This window comes from Hemiscyllium ocellatum, chromosome 4, assembly GCF_020745735.1.
Source record: "Hemiscyllium ocellatum isolate sHemOce1 chromosome 4, sHemOce1.pat.X.cur, whole genome shotgun sequence".
Taxonomy (NCBI): Eukaryota; Metazoa; Chordata; class Chondrichthyes; order Orectolobiformes; family Hemiscylliidae; genus Hemiscyllium; species Hemiscyllium ocellatum.
In genome coordinates this window covers 39,361,011-39,382,064 of record NC_083404.1, presented here as the reverse complement: position 1 = coordinate 39,382,064, position 21,054 = coordinate 39,361,011, and the positions used below count along the sequence as shown (strand labels likewise).

The 21,054-nt window shown below is 40.8% G+C and overlaps 1 protein-coding gene across 1 annotated transcript; it reads left to right on the top strand.

The window, feature by feature from the left end:
- Positions 1-307: 307 nt before the first annotated feature.
- On the top strand, positions 308-12,332 carry eny2 (ENY2 transcription and export complex 2 subunit). Its single transcript, XM_060824223.1, has 5 exons — positions 308-415; positions 3,349-3,432; positions 3,519-3,589; positions 8,066-8,140; positions 12,018-12,332. The coding sequence occupies exons 2-5, from the start codon at positions 3,365-3,367 to the stop codon at positions 12,092-12,094; spliced, it is 291 nt and encodes a 96-aa protein (XP_060680206.1). The 5' UTR covers positions 308-415; positions 3,349-3,364; the 3' UTR covers positions 12,095-12,332.
- Positions 12,333-21,054: the final 8,722 nt, after the last annotated feature.

Sequence of the window (21,054 nt, the reverse complement as noted above, 5' to 3'; positions counted from 1 at the left end):
TATTTGCTGTCAAATAGATTGTGTATTTGCAACACGAATTTAATTCTGGTTTAATATTAGGATTTGCTGTTGTTTGGTTCACTGCTCGGCGGTCGCGGGGTGGAATGAATGTGTTGCACGTTCCGTTTCCTCACTTTTCAATCACATTTTGACAGGGATTTATTTAGAATTAAATTCGTCTCTCTCTCTCTCACACACACACACACACACATTCTTTTAGTGGTCGGTGTTCGTTATTCACTCCGGTCCTAGGTCGTATCCCCGTTCCTTACGGTCTGGAACCATTTTGTGAAAGTGCAGGTGGCCGGGGGAGCGCTGTTACCGCGGGCATTTCCTTGGAGCCGCGCCGGGCCTGGGTTTGTTGTATGTAAGATAGAGACAGGGGAGATCGTGAGCAGAGAGGAGGATCAAAGAGGTGAGATGGGGCTGATTGGAGACAGAGGGAGAAAAGGAGAGAGATTGGGACTATTTTGGAGAGGGAGAGAGAGAGAGGGAGAGGGAGGGAGGGGTGAAGAATAGGGAATTAGAGTGGGTGGGGAATTTGGGGATCGAAGATGGGAGTCTAAGGATTGGAGAGGGGGTGGGGTATCAGAGAGTGGCGGCATTGGAGAGGGGGTGGGGGATATTGGAGTGGAGGGGTGAGAGGTTTGGAGAGAGGGTGGCGGTGGCGGTGGTGGGGGGGGGCGTGGAATTGGAGGTAGAGACGGGGTGGAGTGAGATTGGGGAAAGGATGGATTGAAGTGGAGGCGAGGGTGGGATTGCAAATGGGAATCGGGTGAGATCAGGGAGGGGATGGGGGATTGGAGAGGATGTTAGGGGATTGTGGAGGAGGGTGGGTGGAAGGAGGGTTGTGATTGGAGAGGAGGAGCAAGTGGGGTTAGGATTGGAGAGGGTATGGGGAATGACTTTGAGGGGGAGTTTTGAGGGATTGATGGAGCTGTTTGGAGGAGCAGAAAGGGGGTTTGGAGTGAGGAAAAGAGAGGGAGGGTTTTAGGCAAGATAGAGAGGGAGTGGGATTTGGAGGGACAAAGGGGTATGGGAGGGTGTCTATGAAGAAGGATGGGATCAGGAGAAATGTGGTTGGGTAAGATAAAAGAGAGTAGAGAGGATGAAGGTGGAGTGTGGGAGATCATAACAGGTGAAAGCTATCTTAGCTGGTCATAATTAACCAGCAATGCACTTTAACAGAGTCATGTAATAGTATCAGGATGCAAGGCATCAACATGGGCTGCACATTGAAGAGTCTTATAGTTAAATTGGTTACCACTAGAAAATCGTCGTAGTTCAATTTTCAGAATGATTGAATAGACAAGTGTGATTTTGGTATTGGTCATAAAACAATACCAATGATAATTACTGGGTTGTTTCTTGGATGATTTGATGAGTATTTCTACTGAAAGGATGGTCTGTTTCAGGCTTTTGATAAATATGAAGCTATTTTCAGTCAGGTATATCTAACAAATGAGGATGTTTGAATTTTGCATCTCAAGTGTAAGTTAAATGTAATTTACTGTGTGTTTTTGTTTGCAGCCACTAGAGGGTAGTCACCTATTATAACAGTATTTAGTAAATAGAAAATGCCAGATTTCAAAACCTTGGAGCTGCAATATTTATTGGAGTGAATGTAGCTCCTTTTTGTGATGTGCTTATCTAGTGTGCTAGGTGTACAAAGGGAAGATTAGAGACCAGTTATTATGGCACATACACAATTATTATCAGTATCACTTTTATTACGTAAAAGCAAAATGCTGCAATTGCTGGAAACCTAAAACAAAGATACAAAATGTTGGACAAACTCGACAGGACTGTCAGTGTCTGAGGAGAGAAAATAGAATTGACATTTTAAATCCAATATGAGTTTCCACAAGAGCTAAACCTGCTGAGATTCTCCAGCATTTTCCTTGGTTTGTTTACATTTTTAGTTGAGATGTGTGGGTAATTTGCATGAAATTGAACATGGTGAGGCATCTTGAGGGATGTCCATTCTGAGGATAATAATATGAATTAGACTTTCAGTGGCATTCAGGGTGTGATAGGAACAGACATTCATAATTGGTGTGAAATGTATCTGAAACTTAGCTTAGTGTGGGACTGGACATAAGGATTGTACAGCATCGTATCCAGCAAGCAGACGTTGAAGGGGACTGGTGTCTGGGAGCAGTTGGTGATAAAAGCTCTTGTACTATTCTTCTTTGTTTTATATCAATATGTTTCAATAATGAACAACTATCACTTTTTTTGTTGTTTTTCCTTCTGCTTGTTACTGTAACCCAAATACTATGTGATGTAACAAGCTTAGCATGAAGTAAAAATGGAATAAAGACTAAAGGCTAGCAAGAAGCCAACAATTAGCTTCAAGACTGAGAAATAGATTGGAAATGGGTATTTTGTCTAAATTAAGGGAATCTTCTGCAAGTAACACAGCTTGTTCATTTTCTATCTTATGTACCCATCTAAAGTCATAGAATCCCGACAGTGTGGAAAGAGGTAATTCAGCCCATTGAGCCCTGTACCTATCCTCCAAAGAGCATTCCACCCAGCCCCAACCCCTCATTTACCAAGGTAAATCCACCTAACCTTCATAGAGGGCAATTTAGCATGGTCACTCCACTTAACCTACGCAGCTTTAGACTATGGGAGGAAACAGATGCACCCAGCAGAAACTGACAAAGACATGGGGAGAACATGCAAACTCCACAAGGATAGCCACCTGTGGAATTGAACCTGGGTTCCTGACACTAGGAGGCAGCAGTACTAACCACTGTAGGCCCCCTTTTTTGTTTGGTGGGAGAGTGAGAGGTATGCTGTCTTGCTCTTCTCTGTGTAGAATTTACCAACTGTGTATTTGAGCTGTTGGAGCTGATGTTTTCTTTATCTCTCTAGATTTGATTATGAGCACAAGAGTGCAATGATTTTTGGTTATAAGTAATCTGGAGAGTAAGGTCTAATCAAACTCCACACAGAAGTTATCCAAGACTGAAAACGAACCTGGATCCTAGGCATTGTAAGGTAGCAATGCTACTGAGATATTGTACCACCCCCTATTCATTAAAGAATGAGAATTTTGTATAGCTATCATAGTGCTTTGGTAACTTCTATTTTTTTTTAAAACTCTGTTTTGTTAATATCAAGATATACTTTATTATAAGCACTTAGTGCTTCTCACATTTGCCTGTTATATTCTTGTGTGCCATCACATGAACATAGTCAGTTGTGAAAAGTTCAGATGCACAAAGCAGTCAGCTAATAATTTTGCTTTACAAGCATTTGGAGAAATACTGACTGTCAAAACAAAGCATTGCTGTTCCTTTCACATTGATAAATGCTGCTGTTTTCATCTTGTTGCAGTTGCTCACTTTCTGAAATGAATAAAGACGCACAACTCAGAGCAACCATAAACCAGAAGTTGATAGAAACAGGAGAGCGAGAACGGTGAGACAGTGTCCACTTTAAATATATTTTCCAAGTTCTAAACAATTGGGATGTCACTTCTTCCTAGTCTCTCTTTTTCCCTACAGTCTGAAGGAATTGCTCCGAGCTAAGCTGACTGAATGTGGATGGAAAGATCAGTTGAAAGCGCACTGTAAAGGTAAACTTTCATGGGATGACATCGCTTGCAAGCCCTTCAGGTCCAGTTTGCAACTTGTGAGCTATTGAAAAATGCTCTATTTTACAATGATCAAAAGTGACTACAGGCCAAACAATCCCAATGCTCAATCTTGATCATTCACAAGTTTATGATTAGGAGTTTCCAGTGTTGGATTAAGGTGGACAAAGTCAGAAATCACACAACACCAGGTTATAGTTAACGAGGTTTTTTTGAAATTGAAAGGTCTCAGCGCTGTTTTTCGTCAGGTGAAGTGACACTAGTTTAATATAATTTTTAGGGTGAAACGTTCATTACAGTTTACATAAAATCATGTCTGGCTTAGCATCAGTGGAATTTTCAGTTCAGCTCTTAAATCTAACCAGATCTTTTAAATAAAATAATTCAAATATGAAAAACAGAAACTTTAGTTGGCCATTGAAGAATGCAAAACAATTATTAGGGGTTCATGAAATGATACAGAATGGGAAGCATTTAACCCATTGAGTCCACACTATCTCTTGTCCCATCAAATGGGGAAATGGGAATGAAGAAGAAGGGACTGAACCAATATATTGGTAATTTTGTCAGTGTCATGAATTTCAAATTCACCGCTGTGATAAATGTCATCTCTTCTGTTTGGGGATAAAGGTGAAGCAACCCAACAATCATATGGATTTATATACTCGCTCTTAAGATCCAGGATATGTTTCCTGCAATTCCACAGTTGCCAGAATATGGCTTTTCAACCATACTCCTGCCTGTGAGCCACTTATATCATTAGCAAGGACAAATTGCATTCATGGAGCTGAGACTTTGTCCATTAATCCCACCACAACTTCTTCACTCTTCACTGGACACTCTCACCTCATTTTACATAATTGAGTGCTTCTTGTCTCACTGTGAATTCCTATTATTAGCATGTTTTTTGGCAGTAGTCCTTCAGAAGTACATATCTTCCTGTCTTTCAACATCAAAGATTGAGAGGATTCTTTATCTCTTAATACTGTAACCTCTTTACCTGCTGCTCCTGATCAATGCAAGTAAACTTTACCTTCGCAATTTTATGGTTTAAGAAGATCAGGCACTTCCTCCTTAAGCAAACTGCGACCAGGTTGTACATTCTGGTGTAGATTTGGTAGTGGTGCCTCCACTGTGCGTTCCTTCACCACTCCCAACAAAATGCACTGGCTTTTCCTACTTTCCTTCATCTGGCTTTCCAATGTTTTCTAACCCACCAACACCGATTCCTTGTGGCATACTTTACTGCAGTGAAAACATCAGAGCATTTTAACTTTTCTTTCCCCTTCATGGGTTGCCTTTTTACCCTGTGGTAAGTTATCCTTATGATCTTCACCAAGATCTACCTTTCCCTTATTGTGTGAGGATTTCTCTTTTACCCAATTTCTATCCCTCCTGGATTGAAATTGATGTTGGAAGCCAAACTTTGATTTAGGAACCAACTCAATAATCAGTCATTTCAGCTGCTAATCCTGCCTTTTTAACTCTCTGCTCTTCCACAGGAGTTCTTACTACCTCAGGAAGTGAATTTTTGAACTCCTCCAAAATAATCATCTAACGGAGTCATAGATTTGCTCTATATATTTAATGCCTTATTCACCTACCAAAATTACTTTGTTTGATCCTTTCAAACTCCATTTTGACCAGGGTCCTTCCTTAGATTCCTGAAACATTGTCTGTAGGCTTCTGGCATAAGCTCATATGCACTTAAAATGGCTTTCTTCACCTCGTCATATGCCCCAGATACGTCCTCTGATATTGATGCAAATACCTCACAAGGTCAACCTACAAGTTTTGTTTGGATCAACAAAACCCACATGGCCACTGGCCTCTTAATTTATTTAGCCACCTTTTCAAATGAGATGAAAAAGGCTTCTACATCCTTCTCATCAAATTTAGGCAATGCTTGAATGTATTTAAACAAATTCTCACCAAGCCTTTGGCTGCTCTGAGTTTGCTCGTCATTACTGTCTTCCTCACTAAGCTGCCTTCATCTTCATCCTTTTAAGCTGATGTTCCTGTCTAAGTGCCAACTTATGAAGTTCAAACCCTGTCTCCCTCCCTCCCTTCCTTTCTTTTTCTCGTCCCTTATCTTTTGCCTCTAATTCAAGCTGCTTCATTCTCAATTGAAATTTGGCCATCTCCAAAGATTCCGATGGCATTTACAGCATATTTAAATGCTGAGCTATTGCTGTAATTGTCTCTCCTTTTCTTTTGGACAAAGGTAACTCCAACTCCGGCTTGACTGCCAATTCCAGCGGCTTTGCCTTGTTCACCTTTTGTGAAGCCCCCAAAATTACTACTTCCACCCCCGGAAAACTTAGTGACTTAAAGATTCATTTACCACACCTGTTTAAACCAACTTCTGGGAAAAAAGACATTAACATCTATCACTCGCTGCCCTTGAGTCCAGCAACCATAATCTCAATTTGGAACTATAGAACAAATTCTGCAAAGAGCCCCCAGTCTGTTATGGACCAGGTCAGACCACCTCAAAACAATCCAAGAAGGTAGCCCAGACCCTAACTTTTCTAGTTGGTGTAACGTCAATATTCCAGGGCTGATGCAGCTGGCCCAACCACTGTCTTAACAAAACAGTATTTATTTACAGAAAACTGAATGAGACATGAACAAAAGAGAACCAAACTTAGAGTAACTTAAGCTATCTGAAAACCCAGTCGCCTCTATCGCAACTTAATGATGCTGGTCCAAATACTTGCGTGGGCAGCACAGTGGCTTAGTGGTTGGCACTGTTGCCATACAATGCCAGGGACCCGGGTTCAATTCCAGCCTCGGGCGACTGTGTGAAGTTTGCACGTTCTCCCTGTGTCTGCATGAGTTTCCTCTGGGTGCTCCCACTTCCTCCCATAATCCAAAGATGTACAAAGCAGGTGTATTAGCCATGCTAAATTGCCCATGGTGTTAGGTGCATTAGTCAAGGGTAAATATAGGGTAGGAGAATGGGTCTGCGTGGGTTACTCTCCGGAGGGTTGGTGTGGACGTGTTGGGCCAAATGGCCTGTTTCTGTACTGTAGGGAATCTAACCTAAACTTGCAACACCCCCATAAACATCCCCTTAGCAAAAAGGTAAAATCAAACACCGGTTCTTCCAGGAGAGATGTCAGAGAGAGAGAGAGGATTAGCATGGAATGCTTCTTTGGATCCCCAGCTTAAAGACTTGACCAGCAGTTTCAAACAGACTGCTTGCTAAACCCAAAACAAAACCCTGAACTGGGAGAACTGACCACTCCCTTTTTATTGTCCAAGTGTTCTTAAAACAAAAGACTTGAAAGCGTTTGGAAGTAGATACTTCCAGACACAATCAGAACCTCTGCCTTTACAACACTTCTTGAACAAAACCAAAGACAATTTAACGTTAAAAGGGCAGCATCGTCACACTTTGGTGTTTTAAATACCTTTGGCAAAGGAATTAAATGTGGAACCTGGAATCACCAAGACAATATGCTTTGATTCCTTACTCCTTGCCCAAAATTTTGAGTTCCATTAAATCTCCAAGATGGTCTTGGAGAGAGTTTGTGCAATATATGTCAGTTGATTTGAAGACTCCCTCAACTAGCGAACATTGCAGCACTTTGAATTTTGGATAGAATTACTATAAAATGTTAATGCAGTTTTACCTGACTGCATTACTTTTCCTCCAGGAGAAGCAATAAGAAATATTTGTTGCAGTGTTTTTTAACTAGCATAATTAAAGACAACTCCAAAGAAAATGGAGCTATATCTCTCAACTAGTTACATAAATACCCACCTTTGTGTTCTCAACATTCACTGTGAAATGGAGGTCAATATAGGAAAACTGAATTAGGGGATACTCAAATCATACAATAATATCATCCAGAAAAGCTCGTTCTTTTGAAAGATTATTCAATTAGGAGCAGCCAGATTAAAAGTAAGTTATTTAAGAACAGTGGTAAGTCCACATGTATGGAAGTATAGTGCTCCAGCTCTAGTTCATTAACTTTGAGTATCAATTCAGCTCACTGTCCTCCAATGCGTTTGAGTGCTGCTTTGGTGGTTAGACTTCTGGACACAAGGTTGTAGCACTAATTCATTGAAGCGTGTGCTTATAATTATGTAGAATCGTACCATCATACAGTAAAAATGTCCTTCGAGACAGCACTGATATTTGCATGTACTATTAAGTTCTGATATTTTCTATCCATTCAGTGTGTGCATAACAAATCTTCCAGCTCAGTGAGCTAACTTACACACATATATGAATACTATTATAGTAAAAAAGTTTAAGGAAAATGTACGGAGTGTGATAACCTCAGATGACTTTAAAAACTAAGAAAAATTGAATGTCATGCAATTGTCGATTCCTCAATATATCTCAAGTGATGAAGATTTGTGCTAAGTATTTAGTCATTTGTTTTGATTCAAATGCTTTCAAGCTTCCTTTCTTTTGAAATTTTTTTTCTCCTCCATTTCCTTCAGATGTGATCAGGGAAAAAGGCTTGGAACATGTTACAGTTGATGATTTGGTGGCAGAAATTACTCCAAAAGGAAGAGGTATGTCTGTTGTTAACTTATATGGAATGTACAGGATGGTGATTCTATACGAGAGAGAGAGAGATATAGATCAATAAATAAGGAATTGAAAAACCGGTCTCAATAATAATGGCCATGAAATTATCGTAGTTGTGAAAACAATTCTGGTTCACTAATGTCCTTTAGGGGAAAAAATCTGGCTATCCTTACCTCATCTACCTGACATGTCACCCCAGACCTACAGCAATGTGGTTGATCCTTTACCTCGCCAGGGCAAATTAGGGGTGGGCAACAAGGGCTGGCCTTACCAGTGACGATGTCACCATCTCATGAAATTACTTTTTTTAAAAAACTGTAAATCAATTGACAGTTGCCGCCTTAAGAGTAACTGATATTATTGGACTTATCTCCAATGTCACAGTTCCAACTCCAAGTCCATAGGGATCGGTTCTGAGACCTCTGCTCTTTTATGGATTTTTTTTATAAATAAGGAAGTGAAAGGGTGGGTTAGTAAGTTTGCTGATGACATGAGGGCTGGTGGAGTTGTGGAAAGCTGACGTAGATTGCAATGAGACATTAACAGGATGCAGAACGGGACTGATAAGCGGCAGATGGAGCTCAACCTGGAAAAGTGTGAAGTCATTCACTTTGGAAAGTTGAATATGAATGCAGAATACAGGATTAAAAGCAGGATTCTTGGCAATGTGGAGGAACAGAGGGATCCATAGATATCTCAAAGTTGCTACCCAGGTTGATAGGTTTGTTAAAGAGGCGCATGGTGTGTTGGCTTTCATTAGGGGATTTGAGTTTAAGAGCCAGAAGGTTATGCTGCAGCTCTATAGAGTCCTGGTTAGATCACACTTGGAATATTGTGTTCATCTTTATAGGAAAGATGTGGAAGCTTGAGAGAGGGTGCAGAGGAGATTTACCAGGATGCTGCTTGGACTAGAGGGCATGTCTTATGAAAAAAGGTTGAGGGAGCTAGGGCTTTTCTCATTGGAGCGAAGAAGGGTGAGAGGTGACTTGATAGAGGTGTACAGGATGTTGAGGGGCCTAGATAGAGTGGATAGCCAGAGACTTTTTCCCATGGTGGAAATATCTATCACAAGGGTGCATAAACTTAAGATAACTGGAGGAAGGTTTAGGGGAGATGTCAGAATGGTGGGTGCATGGAATGCACTTTGAGCAGTGGTAGTAGAGTCAGATACATTAGGGACTTCTAAGCGACTCTTGGAATTTAGTACAATGAAGGGTATGTAGGATAGTCTGATCTTAGAGTAGGACAAAAGGTTGGCATAACATCGAGGGCCAAAGGGCCTGTATTGTGCTGGACCGTTCAATGTTTTATGTAAGTTGGATGTTCCAAACCTGTCTATTCAGGAGCTTTTGTACTTCTGACCGTGATCTGATGTTGCTCAAAATCTGTAACTAAGCACGTGATTTATTCCAGTTTTCCTTTTCAATACTTTTAACCCGATATCCAATTGCATCCATCACCTAGCCTGCTTGTAACTCCTACATAAATTCATTGAAACAAGTGAGGAGTAGGAATATACCATTTGGTCCCTCAAATCTGCTCCACCATTTGATAAATTCAAGGCTGATCTCTTTGTAGTGGTATGATTCCAGTTGATGATACAATAGGGCTAGTCAGATCCCAGACTGCAATCTAGCTTGATCAATTATATTTTGTAATTTTTTTTATTGAACAAGGTGTTTTTTCAATGAAACACAAGAACGCTATGCTGCACATTTGGTTTTAACAATGTTTATAATAAGCAATAGAACTGAAGATCAAATAGAACAAACAAAGTTACTTACATAAAACACAACTTGAGTGATTTTGAAACATTCAAGGGCAGAAACAATTTCCATTTATCCCAGTGCTATCACTTACAATACTCAAATACCAGAGAGAATCCCATTCTTTATCACATCAGTAGGTTTTATCCATTATTTTCAAATCACTGTATAGAGAATTTGTTGGTCTTTTCTATGATGATTCACACAATTGAGCTTAAACCTTCTTGGTTTCAAATATTCAGGGCTATAATCGAAAACTTCTCATCTGGAAATTTCAAACAAAAACCCTTACACTGAGTTAACATATTTCATAACTGTTCTGAACAAGCTTCTTTATCCAGGAGAAACTATACTTACATCCAACCCTTGTGAGGTCCTTCTATGAACTGACCCAAAAACCAGCTATTGCTTTTTAATATGTGCTTTCTGTATTCATAAAACTCTTTCATAGAGTCATGGATGTGTACAGCATGGAAACAGACCCTTCGGTCCAACTCGTCCATGCTGACCAGAAATCAATACAAACATTTCTAAATAAATGATGTATTTATATCTAAATCATATTAAACCAGTGGACTCAACTCCATTTTTCTGTCTCCCTCAGATGACACAGTGGCTCAGTGATTAGCGCTGCTGCCTCTCAGCACCAGTACCTGGGTTCAATTCCAGCCTCAGACAACTGTGTGGAGTTTGCATATTTTCCCCGTGTCTGGTGGGTTTCCTCCGGGTGCTCCGGTTTCCTCCCACAGTCCAAAGATGTGCAGGTTAGGTGAATTGCCAATGTAACTTGCCCATAGTGTTCAGGGATGTGTAGGTGAGGTGCATGAGTCAGGAATAAATGTAGACTAATAGGGTAGGAGAATGGGTCTGGGTGGGTTACTCTTCAGAGGATCAGTGGATTTGTTAGGGATTCTATGGATTGATGCCTTCAACTCTTGTCAATGAAGAATCTATCTCTGTCTTAAAAGTATTCAATGACCCTGCCTCCACTGCTGTCGAGAGAGGAACATTCCACGGAATAATGCCTTTCTGAGAGAGGTATTCTTCTCGCCATCTTAAATCAGAGGCCATTTGTTTTTAAACTGTCCTCTATTCTAATTTCCCACACAAGTGGAAATCTCTTCACAGCTCATCCTCTCACCTAGTTTTGTCATGTCTGCAAACTTGGAGATATTACATTTAGTTCCCTCATCTAAATCATTCATATTTTGTGAATAGCTGGGGTCCAAACATTGATCCCTGTGTTACCCCACTAGTCAATGCCTGCCAGTCAGAAAAAGACCTGTTTATTCCTACTCCTGTCTTCTATTTACCAACCAATTTTCACTCCATGCCATTACAGCATCCCTAATCCCATGCACTTAAATTTAAATGCTAATGTGGGAGTTTGGCCATTCCGAGAGAGTAATGCATAAGCTGAAAGTGTGAAAGAGACAGTATAAGAATATGGTATAACCCTGTCGTCGGTGGCTTTATTTTGTCCCCAAATGTAACTGAAGCTGGACTGTTAAGTGTCATTTTGGAGTGAAACAAAAACTTCATTTTGTCCATTCAAATTACCATTTAATTGGCAACAATTTTTCTGCCTGCCTCAGCAACTGAAAAACCCTTCCAAGTGGCAGGTAGTCTTTTATCATCGGGTTTCCTTTCCCTTAGTTAATATTGCACACCCTATTTACAGCTGAGGTAACACTGCCTCACTTAGCTGTCATCTCAAACTCAAAGCCAAGCCTCCAGTCCAGTCTGATTTTAAGTTCTAAAGAAAGGTCCTGCTCTAAGATTGGGTGCTCCCAGCTGCTGGGTAAAAAGAAATCAGTCTTACTCTGCCCCATGCTGCAACCTCATACCTGCACTCTATTACTTTTATGCTTTGACCAATTGCTCTGTTCCTTGGTTCAAGTGCAAAAAAAATCTAGTCCATTAGAAATGTGGCTTGGTGTAATCTTGCTTTAACATACATATTGTGACTGATTTTTAAATAAATGTAGTTCATTGAATCTTCGTGCATCTATGATGCAGACTAGTATGCTCTTAGCACAATATTCTAACCTGTTTACATGTATTGTGCTAACTTAGTTCTTATTCTTTCTTTCAGCCCTAGTGCCAGATAGTGTAAAGAAGGAACTTTTGCAGAGGATAAGGACCTTCCTTTCTCAACATGCCAGTCTTTAAGTATGTGATGAGCAAATTACAATGCCATTTCTTTGCAGTTTAATTGATCATCAGATCAGCTCCAATGCCTAGATGAAACTGGACATGGCTTTTTTTTTTGACAAGTTTTTGTGACTTTTTTTTATACATTTGTCTTAAATTTTTAAGTTCACGAATGTAATTCACAAGCAGCTTTTCTACCCACTTCTGTATTTTCCTTGATATGTTAAGGTGTTTAAATAAAATTATTTTGAAATGATTATTGTCTTGAATTGTTTTTATGAAGTAATTTTCAATAACCTCTTCTTGAACAAAAATTATTGACATGTGCATGCAGTTTATCGGTGTTCAAGAGCAGTTAGTAAATGGAAATTTTTAGTTGTCAAGCAGCTACTATGTGAAAGTGCAATATTTCTTTGAGTCTGTGAGAAACTTTGCTTTTTTCCCTTCAGGTGTCCATGAACACTTTTCATCATTCTTATTCTGGAAACAGCCACTTACCTGTCAATTTTGAACATGAATATTAAGGTGTATTTTTTTTTGAGATCTGACTCCAGTGGAGATAAATTCTGTCAGGGCTATGTTTGGAGAAAAAGGAGGAAGTTCTGGAATTCTAATTAATATTCATCTCTCAAATTAGACCATAAAACAGGTTGTCAAAAGAAAAGTACGTACTGCAGGTAGTGGAAAATTTAAAATAAAAAATAGACAATACTGGAGATATTGAAGAGGGTCTGTAGAGAGAGAAACATCATTTTAGGTTGATGACCTTTCATCAAAACAGAGTAGCAAAATCTATCTTGTCAATTGTTATTTTTTTTCTCCACAGATGCTGTGTGACCTAACTACATCCAGCAGTTTTTGTATTTGAAACTTAACTTTGTAATTTGACCTTTTGCTAATTATTTATTATCTTGCTGTGCAAATTGTGTGCAATGTTCATACATTACAATGGTGAATGCAATTCAAAGGGATTTAATTTATTGAGATCTTTCGGGGAAACTGGGAAGCCATGCATAATGGAGATACTAATTTCTACAGATTATGAACTTATTAGCATCCAATTGTGACTGGTTGACAAAGTATCTTGAGAATTTGGGGAAGTTGGAAAACTTTACACTCTGGTGTAAATTTTCTTTAATTGTAAAACTTTAGATTAAGAGGTTCTTTTCCGACTTCCTGTAGTTTTTCCAGAATTTATTTCTGATTTCAATTCTCGCTGGAAATGCACGAACAGCCTTTCTGCTCTGTAACAATACATTTTGTGTTGATACTTTGGGTTAAGAGATTTATTTGAGTACTAGTTGGCCCTGTGGATATCTTTGATTGGTTTGAAAAATGAAATCCACATGATTTAAATAGTTCACTGGTCCTTTATTCTCTCGGACTTTGTCTGAAAGAATGGATGTTTTTAAATATGAATAATCAATAACCATAAAACTGACCCTCTCATATCAAAGGTATTTGCCTTGGATTCTGCACACACCAGGAATGCTGATACTTGGCCAGAGCTGTAGAGTGCATGCATGTATTTCTTCAATGCAGAGGTTTGGTGAAAAACCGTAATCGGCTGCATTATAACAGCAATGATAAATCTGCCAAGTATTGGCTAGTCTACAGTTGAAGCATTGAGAGAAATTTTGGATATCCCATTGAACAAAGGACTTTTAACATCATGGAGATTATCATCTTGATAAATCTACATTACACGGTGATAGAAATGTTGAGATACTGGTTATCAAAGGTTAATATGATAAATAGTGTGAAACTTGTGTAATTTATGTTGATTCAATGCATCGATATTATTTCACTGAGATGTTAAATTTGACGTATCTCGATAGTGAAAATGCAAAACTCCTGAGAATCAAACTCCTGATTTTTGACAATCCTGATTCTTGGCCATCAACAGCTGGAATCTTGAAGTCATTGTAGTGACTTTGATTGTGACATAGAATGAATCAATCAGCAAAGTAGGTAACCGGTCGGGAGCAGAGTCTCTATCTTAAAACTAAAATACACACCGGTGTTTACCATTTACAATTTTTATTTAGCTTTGTGTTCATTTATTTGCCAGTATCTATTTCAGCTGTGATACTGATAAAAGGGCTAAAGCATTAACAATTGTAATCTAAACTTAAGTGATGGAACTGGTGCGATACCAGTCATTCACATTTGTTTTAAATGTTATTCCCACAAATTCTTCACTCAATGGTTTGCTGAATCAATTTGATATCAAAACTTCACAGTATACACTGAAAATACTGAATTGGATCACTTTAGGTTTTGAAGAATTTGGTCTCTAAAATGGATGGATAGCTTTATTTTTGAGCATTAAACTTGGTACATATCCGTACTAAACAACGTCAAATACCTTGAACAGTTCTTGATGGTGTTGCACTATAGAAACTAACATCAATTTAAATTTCAGACTATGAACTCAACCCCCAAGCACTATTTAAGTAAAAAATGAGGTCTGCAGATGCTGGAGATCACAGCTGCAAATGTGTTGCTGGTCAAAGCACAGCAGGCCAGGCAGCATCTCAGGAATAGAGAATTCGACGTTTCGAGCATAAGCCCTTCATCAGGAATAAGAGAGAGAGAGCCAAGCAGGCTAAGATAAAAGGTAGGGAGGAGGGACTAGGGGGAGGGGCAATGGAGGTGGGATAGGTGGAAGGAGGTCAAGGTGAGGGTGATAGGCCGGAGTGGGGTGGGGGCGGAGAGGTCAGGAAGAGGATTGCAGGTTAGGAGGGCGGTGCTGAGTTGAGGGAACCGACTGAGACAAGGTGGGGGGAGGGGAAATGAGGAAACTGGAGAAATCTGAATTCATAGCTTGTGGTTGGAGGGTTCCCAGGCGGAAGATGAGGCGCTCCTCCTCCAGCCGTCGTGTAGTTGTGTTCTGCCGCCCCAGCTATGCCTGCCTCTTCGTAGGATATGTGGAACAGTCCATCTTCCGCAACTACACTGGCACCACCCCCCACCTTTTCCTCCGTTACATCGATGACTGTATCGGCGCTGCCTCGTGCTCCCACGAGGAGGTTGAACGGTTCATCAACTTTACTAACACCTTCCATCCCGACCTGAAATTCACCTGGACTGTCTCAGACTCCTCCCTCCCCTGCTAGACCTTTCCATTTCTATCTCGGGCGACCGACTCAACACAGACATCTATTATAAACCGACTGACTCCCACAGCTACCTGGACTACACCTCCTCCCACCCTGCCCCCTGTAAAAACGCCATCCCATATTCCCAATTCCTTCGTCTCCGCCGCATCTGGTCCCAGGAGGACCAATTCCAACACCGCACAGCCCAGATGGCCTCCTTCTTCAAGGACCGCAGATTCCCCCCAGACGTGATCGACGATGCCCTCCACCGCATCTCCTCCACTTCCCGCTCCTCCGCCCTTGAGCCCCGCTCCTCCAACCGCCACCAAGACAGAACCCCACTGGTTCTCACCTACCACCCCACCAACCTCCACATACAACGTATCATCTGCCGCCATTTCCGCCACCTCCAAACGGACCCCACCACCAAGGATATATTTCCCTCCCCTCCCCTATCAGCGTTCCGCAAGGACCACTCCCTTCGTGACTCCCTCGTCAGATCCACACCCCCCACCAACCCAACCTCCACCCCCGGCACCTTCCCCTGCAACCGCAGGAAATGTAAAACTTGCGCCCACACCTCCACACTCACTTCCCTCCAAGGCCCCAAGGGATCCTTCCATATCCGCCACAAGTTCACCTGTACCTCCACACACATCATCTATTGCATCCGCTGCACCCGATGTGGCCTCCTCTATATTGGTGAGACAGGCCGCTTACTTGCGGAACGCTTCAGAGAACACCTCCGGGCCGCCCGAACCAACCAACCCAATCACCCCGTGGCTCAACACTTTAACTCTTCCTCCCACTCCACCGAGGACATGCAGGTTCTTGGACTCCTCCACCGGCAGAACACAACTACGCTACGGCTGGAGGAGGAGCGCCTCATCTTCCGCCTGGGAACCCTCCAACCACAAGGTATGAATTCAGATTTCTCCAGTTTCCTCATTTCCCCTCCCCCCACCTTGTCTCAGTCGGTTCCCTCAACTCAGCACCGCCCTCCTAACCTGCAATCTCCTTCCTGACCTCTCCGCCCCCACCCCACTCCGGCCTATCACCCTCACCTTGACCTCCTTCCACCTATCCCACCTCCATTGCCCCTCCCCCTAGTCCCTCCTCCCTACCTTTTATCTTAGCCTGCTTGGCTCTCTCTCTCTTATTCCTGATGAAGGGCTTATGCTCGAAATGTCGAATTCTCTATTCCTGAGATGCTGCCTGGCCTGCTGTGCTTTGACCAGCAACACATTTGCAGCCCCAAGCACTATTTGTTCATTTAAGACATTAACCATTCAATCAAAGGTGATAGCTTGATGAAGCAACTCAGGATAGATAAGTTATGAAGTAATAGTATCAAAGCAGGACTTGCAACAGTTCTTCCTTCTTGGTTCAGCTTGGGACATGTAGTCAACACCTGCTCTCTGATCCCCAGCACCTGGTCTGCTTCTGACGGAACAGTGCTACTACCTTCAGTTTCAAGCTTGGTGCGGGGTGCTCTGTTTTCCTCCCATAGTCTAAAGATGTGCAGGTTAGTTAATTGGCCATATTAAATTGCCCAAAGATACCAGGGATGTGCAGGCCAGGTGGATAAGCCATGGGAGGTGCAGAGTGACCGGGATACAGTAGAGGGGTGGGCCTGGATAGGATTCTGTTCAGATGGTTAGTGTGAACTAGATACACCGAATAGCCTGCTTCCACACTGTAAAGACTCTATGATCTATGGCCTTAGTCACTGAAAGCTGGTGTTTATTAACACTTTCCAGCCAATCAATTGCATGACTAAATTTTGGTTGACCTAAGTTTATTGCTATGCTTACCTTTAATTGGCTCAAGGGATGTATGAGCAATCTGTGATTGGTCCTGAAGAGTGATGGATTACTTCCCATTATCTCCTGACTGGTTTCTTGAGTCAAATATACATTGCTTCATTTGGTTGATTTCTTTTGTTACTTTTAGGACTCTGAGCGAAGATAACTGGATATTTCATGATATTTTCCTTGCCAATTTGTTCAGATGGAGTTTATGCTGCAATGTTTGCTTAATTGATACTCTGACTCTCTTTATTTTTTGCTCAATTGAAATAAGTCCCTCATTAAACCGAGCACTGATCATTATTTGTTTCCAAAGGACCAGCAAGTGATTGTTCCCTCGTGGTTATTATGTGGAATGAGTTTCTTAACTTTTAAAAAGGATGATACGGTAAAAAGGTTATTCATAAACTTCAAACCATATGAAGCCAACAAAGAAGATTGCAAAGTACAGCTACAAATTATAACAATAGTACAAGTTAGAATGACTAAATTGTGAGGTAGTGAAATTATGACGTTCGACAATTACATAGCCTTGACTGACAAAAGTCTTAAGGATTAGACAAACTTAAACACATACTGTTACAAAGTTAACTCTAATACAAAGCTGCCTGCCCATGGTCCTTATCCCTCCATTCCTTGCTTATTCATGTGCTGATCTAAAAGCCCCTTCAGTGCGCCTATTCTATCAGTCTCCACAACTACCCCTGCCAGTGTGTTCCAGGCACCTATCATTCTCTGTTTAAAAATGCATTGCCCCTCACATCTCCTTTGAACTTTCCCCCTCTTACCTTTTAAATGCATACCCTGTAGTATTAGACATTTCACCTCTGGGGAGAAAGTGAGGTCTGTAGATGCTGGAGATCAGAGCTGAAAATGTGTTGCTGGAAAAGCGCAGCAGGTCAGGCAGCATCCAAGGAACAGGAAATTCAACATTTCGGGCATAAGCCCTTCATCCTCTGGGAAAAGTATTTTGTCAACCTTGCCTATGCCTCTCATAATTTTATAAACTTGTATCAGGTCTCCCCTCCGTCTCTGCTGCTCCAGAGAAAACAATCCTAGTTTGCCCAGCCTCTCCTCATAGTTCGTACCCTCTAATCCTGGCAGTGTTCTGAAGAACCACTTCTACACCCTCCACATCCTTCCGGTGGTCTGACAACCAGAATTGAATGCAATACTCTAAGTGCAGCCTAACCAAACTTTTATAAAGCTCCGTAAAACTGCATCAAGCTTTCTTTTCTTGCTAACACCAAAAATTTCAACAAGCTTTTAACAAAGTATTTAACAAGATGTCACCTCATTCAGTCTTGAATTTAAAACTTCTTGCAATGTAGCTCTGTGAAATGCCATGGTGTGTTTTGTCAGGTGAGGCTAAATAGTTGCATGATATTAAATTATTATTGTTTACCGTTCAGCAGAGTAACATATTTGGTTCGAAGTCAAATTTCTGGAAAAGCATCTGTGAAGAGAAATCAGAGTGAACATTTCAGGTCAAGTAACCCTTTCTCAGAACTTCTGCAGATGTTGCCAGATTTTCCAGCAATTTTTGTTTTTCTTTCCGATTTACACATTCACAGTTCTTTTGGTTATTTAATATATTAGATTCATCAATTAATACACTTGCATAATTGTAAGTAAGCTAAGCCAATCATGAAATGCCAATCTCCTCATTATTATCAGATTGGTTAGGATCATGTACACACATGCAATATTATTAAGGATTATTGTAATAGGTAATTATCCTTGATCTAGTTACCAAAGTTTCTGATTGCTCTTATTTCTCAACATGTTTGTGCTAGTTACCAAATTTGTTGACATCCTCTTATGTAACAACTTAATGCAATAATACAAAGAGAAAATGTTAGAAACGCTCAGCACATCAGGCAGTATCAATGGCAAAGGAAACAGAACATTTCAGTTGAATTACTTTGTGTCGTGACAAGAAAATTTCAGACAAGGACAAGTCTGTGTGCAGTTTGCACATTGTCACTGTGTCTGTGTGGATTTCCTCCAGGTGCTCTGGAGTCCCTCCCACAGTCCAAAGTCAGGTGGAATGGCCATGCTGAAATGCTCATTATGTTCAGAGGTGGATTAGCCATGGTAATGCAGAGTTATAGGGATAGTGTTTATTGGGGGGGCGGAATGATTTTTCACACAGTCAGTTTGGACTTGATGGGCCACATGACCTGCTTCCACATTGTAGAGATTCTATGAACCTACTCTAATTATACAGTGAACAATTCAATAACCAATATGAACTTGCATTTATGTAGCTCATTTCCTAACCTAAGTGATCTTAGAATGTATGCTTTACAGTCAAGAAGTATTTTTGAAATGCTATCGCTGTTATACAGACGGAAACCAGCAATCAATTTGTGTACAAAATGCTGATTCAAACCATATTATAATAATGAACACAGCCTGTTTTAGGGAATTTCATTAAGGGATACATGTTGGGAGTATACCAGGGAGAATTCTCCAGTTTTTTTTTGAAATAGCACAGTTAGATGCTTCATGTCCACTTGAGATTGGCCTTGTTTTAACATATTTAAGGATATAGAAGTTTTGAGATTTAGACAGTGGAGTGGTCAAATTGAAAAAAAAAAGCAAGCATTGAGTGGATGGACCAAATTGCTGCAAATAACACAATGTGGGTATCATAGAATCACTGACTGGACTAATGTTTATTGTCCATCTTTAACTGACATGAATTATGTTATGTAAATGGTGAGGGATTCAGAACTCTGAAATACAGAGAGATCTTGCTGTCCTCATGCATGAATTACACAAGAATAATCTGGAGATACGAGAAACAATCAGGAAAGTTAATAGTATGTTTTATGTTATTGCTATGGGCATTGAATGCAAGAATAAGGTGGTTATCCTTCAGTTTGATAGGACATTGGTGAGAGCACATCTGGAGTATTGTGCACAGTACTTATTACCTGTACTTTCAGAAGGATGTTAATGCATTGGAAGCAGTTCATAGAACATTGACTCGACTAATATTTGTACTGAGTGGATGTCTGATGAGGATAGGCTAGTCTTGCATCCTTCGGAGTTTGGAAGAGTCAGAGCTGACTTAATTGAAACATACAAGACCCTGAGGGGACTTGACCAGGGGAATGTGGAATGGAAGTTTTCTTTTGTGGTAGATTCTAGAATTAGGGGTCATAATTTAAAAGTAAGAAAGCAGTCATTTTAGCAAGTAAAGGAAAGATCATCAGGGTTAGGCATAATGCAGAAATAAGGTTAAAATCACATCAGCCATGATCCTATTCAATCGTGGAGCGGGCTGGAAGGCCCAAGTGGCCCACTCTTGTTCTTTGTTCATGTGTTGGACCTTGGTGGTGACTGGGCTTTCTCTGTGAAGGGAGGTGGTGTAGCTCCTGCTTGCTATCCCTTTAGCAACTCATGCCTCTGGGTTTCAGTTGACCCTGTGTCAACTCCGCAATTCCTTCGAGAGTCTCATTAAGCAATATCTCTGCTTTGGTATCAACCTTAAAGTCATCCAGGAGGCAAAAGGAAGTGTTGGGAGATATCACATTCACAGGAGAATTTTTATAAAGGGAAATTTCGAATGAGGCATGGTAACACCTTGCCATTCAGAGTCATGAAAGCAATTAAACACAAATAAACAGAGACAGAATTTCAGAAAGTATTGTAGTAACATTTGGATAGTTCAGATTTTGATGTGGTTTCCATGGGGTTGAATGAGCCATTGTCCATTCTCTTTCCGAGCTTAGGTAAATACAGCAAGGGGCAAAAGAGTCAGACTCAGGTTTCTATGTTTCACCCCCCTCACACTGATATTTACAGCCAAGTTGTTAATAGCGACGATAGTGTAAGTGATGTGAAATATTCACAGTAATCACCTCACATTGAGAACACAGTCGAACGGAAAGGAGCATTTCATTGAAACTTGTGCCTGGGGAAAGGTAAGGGACATTGTGTGACCCAAGAGATTCAAACATCTACTCAACGATGTCTCAGTCTTTGGTTCAACTTTTATTATTTCCTATGTTAGAATGCACCAAATTTGCAATTTGCAACATCCTGAATTGGGGGTTCA

Excerpts from the sequence above, each read along its gene's own strand:
- eny2 (XM_060824223.1), top strand. The coding sequence starts at position 3,365 with ATGAATAAAGACGCACAACTCAGAGCAACCATAAACCAGAAGTTGATA. Across the intron at positions 3,590-8,065 it reads GTTGAAAGCGCACTGTAAAG|ATGTGATCAGGGAAAAAGGC; the intron begins GTAAACTTTCAT and ends CATTTCCTTCAG. Across the intron at positions 8,141-12,017 it reads AATTACTCCAAAAGGAAGAG|CCCTAGTGCCAGATAGTGTA; the intron begins GTATGTCTGTTG and ends TCTTTCTTTCAG.